The sequence below is a fragment of the Solanum lycopersicum genome, chromosome 8, assembly GCF_036512215.1.
Source record: "Solanum lycopersicum chromosome 8, SLM_r2.1".
Taxonomy (NCBI): Eukaryota; Viridiplantae; Streptophyta; class Magnoliopsida; order Solanales; family Solanaceae; genus Solanum; species Solanum lycopersicum.
In genome coordinates this window covers 56,503,158-56,508,444 of record NC_090807.1, presented here as the reverse complement: position 1 = coordinate 56,508,444, position 5,287 = coordinate 56,503,158, and the positions used below count along the sequence as shown (strand labels likewise).

Below are 5,287 nucleotides of genomic sequence, written 5' to 3'. Positions count from 1 at the left end.
ATATATATATATATAGCCTAAGTCATATACAAGCCCTTAAAGTTGTCCGAATATTTCATTTAGACACCTTAACTTAGGGCAGTATCTATTGAACACTTTAATCTTAACAAATTTATATCTATTAAACACAAAATGAAAATTTATGGAAAGACATAAGTGCGTGTGTCTCAAACACAAATACATAGCAGATAGACAAACAAAATAATAACACGTAGCAATTAGATAAAAAAAATTAAAGAAAAAAACAAATTATTTTATCAACCACCCATCCCTATTCTTTTTCGTCAAAATTTCCTCCCATTTAAAGCTTTTCGCCCATTTTGAATTTTCTTTGATCACTTACTACCATAATTATCTAAAGAAAACAACGACTTCAATTTTCTTTAATCACTTGCTACCATAATTATCTTAAAAAAATAACAACTTTTGATTAAAAGAATAATCAATTAATATTATTTTTATAAAAAAGAATAAAGCTTTGCTACAACATTTGAGTTTTAGAACTATTAACTTTTAATAAATTAAGGTAAAAGTAAAAGAAAAATAAAAAAGAATTAGAGAGTACTTAGATGATGAATGCAGTGAAGAAGTGAAGAAGAAGACAAGTTTTTTCATTTTTTTTAATTTAATTTTAAGAAATTAAGTATATAAGTTGGAAAACAAAAAGAAAAAAGAAAAAAATTAAATTTTTAATAGCTATACGCGCTCAAGGAGAGTGGAACACACTCTTTTTGCCATGTCATCATTTTGTATTAACAGGAATGATTTATGAATAAATAAAGTGTTCAATAAGTACAAGCCTTAGTTAAAGTGTCTAGGTGAAATATGTGGACAACTTTAGGTGTCCGTGTATGACTTAAGCCTATATATATATATATATATATATATATATATATATATATATATATATATATATATATATATATATATATATATATATATATATATATATATGCCAAAGTCATATGCGGCCACTCAAACTTGTCCCGATTACTCATTTAGACACCTCAACTAGACGTACGATCTATTGAACACTTCAACCATTCTGAATTTGAACGATTTGAACATTTTTTCGAGAATAAACAAAAAATAGAGGATGTGTGAAATACACTCGCTGACATGTCAATTTGACCAATGAAATAATGACATGTGTTATTTTTAATCCAAAAAATTATTTACACATTATATTATAAAGTAAAAAAAATAAAAATTATTTTAAAGTAAAAAAATGAAAAAAAAAGTAAAACCTAAACTTCCCTGCCTTCAACTGGAACAAAACATACATTTCCCCTAACTCCATTAATGGCTACCCTCCCCTCCCTATACGGTTCCATCTTTAATCCGACAATTTTTTTTTCATCAGCTTTTTTATTAATTATAACTTTTTACTTCATCTCGTTTTTTAGGTAGAGAAAGAATGGGAAAAGAATCTCTTCAAAAAATTTATAAATGAAACAAAATGCTAAGAATTTTGAAACCATTAGAATGGTGGGGGAAGAATATAACCACTGATACTAAGAATTTTGAAATCATTAGAATGATGGGGGAAGAAGATAACCACTGGTGTATGGGTATGGGGGTTGGGTTGGGGTGGGGTTGATAGAAATAGGGAAGAAGAAGAAGAAGACAACAGTTCTTCTTCTTTTTTGTTAATTTTTTTAAAAAAATTAACTTAGGGGTATAAATTAAGAGAAAAAAAAGAAAAATATTACTTTTAATAAATTAACGCGCTCAAGGAAAGTGAATTACACGTTTTTTGCCATGTCAGTATTTTGTGTCTAATAGGAATGACTTTTGAACAAACAAAGTGTTCAATTGGTACATGGATTAGTTGAGGTGTCTAAATGAATTATGCGGACAACTTTGAGTGGCTGGAGATGACTTAAGCCATATATATATATATATATATATATCCACAAATACAATAAAAATTTGATACCCCATACATTGATGTGATATCGGATGCATTGAATAAAATTTATTTTGGAAGAAACATATATATGAAATTGATACTGGATACATGGATACATGAAATTAATATTGATTACATCAATAAATATACATAAAATTGATATCAAATACATCGAATAAGATATATAGTTATTGAGATCATCGATAATTTGAGTAATTAGCACCTATACTAATGTACTTTAGGAAAGTTTTTTTTTTTTTTTTTTGAAGTGAATGATGACTTTGTAACTTGAGTCACCCCAATCTACTTAAATAATGATGGGCCAATTCATGGAAACTGAGGTAGATATTAGCCTGAATTTTATGGGCCATCCATCAATCACCAACTTCCAACAGTGAAAAGTCATAGTACAAATATTTGGACATTTTTCCTTTGAGCCACTCCTCAAATTTATCATGTTTCTACAGAGATGATATTTCTAAGGCCTATTTAGGAACCTAAATTTGGCCCAGTAGAATTGTTTTGGGAGGAAGTTACCCGTAAATAAAGGACAAAAATAATATACTTTATCATTTGTCCCTTATAAGTTATATAATTACAGAAATTCCTCAAACTAATATAATAATATAAGCACTGATACATTAATCTGATGTGCGAGATACATTAGTCGTTAAGTAAGATACATTACATTTTATACATGATACACTTATCTGATACGCGAGATACATTAATCTGATGCGCGAGATACATTAATTTGATGAACTGATACATTAATTTGATGCGTGAAAATGAGGGATTTTGGAGATTTGTAAAACTAACAAGGGATATTGGTACTAAGAGAACTTAAAGGTGGGTTCCTTTCATTTTTTGAATCAGAAATAATTATTTTTGCTAGCTTAATATCTATTATTATGTGTCAAAAAATATATTTTATACATAGTATACAACATACATTTGTTCGCTATTATTTTAGGTCAGTTTCTATTGTTTTTTCAAGTTTGGAATTGTAAAAATGGAAGAAAACAAGAAGAGAATGATTTTTTAAAATTTTTTGTCTCTAATACTTAATGTTATATTTAAAGTGAATAACAGTGTCTCTTCTTCTTCCTTTTTTTAGAAAACCTTGATTTACTTTTATTATTGTTCCATTTCAACTTTTTAAAACTTAGTAAGTTAGATGAACACTTATTTGTATAGATTTCTATTATATAAAGGATTTAAGTGTTTGATTTTAAAAGTGTGTGTATCTATATATATATATATATATATATATATATATAAAGAGTAATATATTCATGTAGGAAATAATTTACTCTAATTAATATGTATTTTACCCTCCATATAAATTTGATTTGTGATTGAAATAATTTTATTTAGTGTAAACACATTTTCCATATAAAATAATAAAACTGGTAATGAAATTTATGTCTAATTCAATAGCTCATAACTAATATGATTTATTTGATAATTCTTTACGAATTCATTTGCCAATTCAAAAACGAGGAATAGATTGAAACATTTGTCTCATGCTTTGAATAACAAGCCAATAAATAGAAGAAAGATTTAAGTTGCATAATATTGTCTCAACTTTTTTATACTATTGTAATATATTGTTATATATGTCAAATTCAAAATTTCATACATCAACCATTTTTCATGGACACCCCCATACATTAAGAAATAATTTAAGATGAGAAGAAAGAGGAAATTCATTTAAACATTAGAAAGAAGATTACTCTACCTATAACAATAGTCACGTATAACAAGATGTTATCTTGTTTTGATTAACATGCAACAACAATAAATTCATTCAACTTTCACGGAGTGATGACGCCTGAGATGAATAGAGTATATACAGAAATTATCAATTATATAATTAAGATACGATAAACAAAATAATAAAATATATAGAAAACAAAATATCATCAATTACTTTTTCTACTGAAATAAATGAACATGAAATGAAATTAAATATATAGACCACTGAGATTAACTTAACAACTTTATATAAAGAAGTACATACAAGAATATTCCCATTGGTTAGAATAATTATTACAACACTCTAACAAGAAAAAAAAACAGTTATTCATATAATATGAAGGAAGCATTAACTCCCTAACTTAGTTGATCTCAAATCCTAAAAATAAGTTATATGCACTGACGATATAATAAACAACTAATATGACTATATGTATCGAAAAGTGATGTAATAATATCAGTAAACGAATGTTCTCCTCAATCAACAATTTTAAGATTATTAATATCTTTTATAATTGCAGGAATACAACTTGAACTCCTAGCAATCCCACCTTTCTTTTGAGTATTATCTCTAGGACTAAGAGACTTAGCCCTACTCTTTTTCAATATTTGTCTCATAGCCTCAGCTTGATAAAGCAAAGGATATGCCCTACCAAGTCTATTAAACTTAGAACATGCATTCATATGCTCATTTAAAGCTTCTTCTAACTTCTTACCTCCATTCTTCTCCATCTCTTCCTTCACAGCCTCAGAACACAAACCACAAATCAACTTCCCTGAATATTTCTCCTTAACTCTCTTAACATATTCAAGTGTACATTCTTCAGACATACCACAACACTCACACTTTGCATCTTCAACTTCAGAAATAGGTGGAAGCACATTCTTCTCAATATCATCATCGTCATCGCGATCACATACTACTAATGCTGCTACTTCTTTGCTAAGTTCAAATGAGATATCAGATATTGTTCTTTGGAGACCATTGTCTATGGCAAGTTTTTTAGTCCCAACAATAGTTTCTTCTCTATTATGTCCCATGATGAGATTATAAAGATTAGGGTTTGGTTTTGTAAGAGATGGAAAAAGGGTTTTCTTGGAGATTGAGTAGTATATAGAAAAATTGTATGTTAAGCTTCTAATTTATACTTGAAGGGAACATGTATATATGGGAAGTGTATGTAGACAGATATGTCTCAAGTCAACATTTAATGTATGTGTGTGCCTTTGAGTGAGTTGGAAGAGAGAGAAAAAGAAAAAGGGAGATTAATCTTGAATCAACTAGATATTTCATTGCATATATGAGTTAATATCTAATAATAGTGTATGTTCATTCTTGTTTTAAAAGTTGGAGTTGTAGCGTATTGATAAGTAATAATTTCACCATAGATGATTTGGGTAACGCTTGGTTTATTTGATTTTTAAAATAAAAGTATCGTGTAAATTGAAACGGAAGTATCTATTTAAGCACTTAAAATCATTTAACCTATAACAATGGTTAGTTACATTACTTTAGAGATACTGATGTGGAATATCAACTTGCCAATATTTATTCTGGAATAAACAAAATAATATCATAAGAAAAGAATATAATCTGATTACACAAGAGAGTAGGAG

General features: G+C 27.7%; 1 protein-coding gene across 1 annotated transcript; it reads right to left on the bottom strand.

The window, feature by feature from the left end:
• Nucleotides 1-4,147: 4,147 nt before the first annotated feature.
• Nucleotides 4,148-4,711, bottom strand: LOC101250615 (uncharacterized). The gene has a single exon (XM_004245105.4). It carries the CDS (start codon nucleotides 4,709-4,711, stop codon nucleotides 4,148-4,150), a length of 564 nt encoding a protein of 187 aa, XP_004245153.1.
• Between the last annotated feature and the right edge of the window lie 576 nt (nucleotides 4,712-5,287).

Bases quoted from the DNA above. Each gene is read 5' to 3' on its own strand.
- LOC101250615 (XM_004245105.4), bottom strand. From the start codon at position 4,711: ATGGGACATAATAGAGAAGAAACTATTGTTGGGACTAAAAAACTTGCC.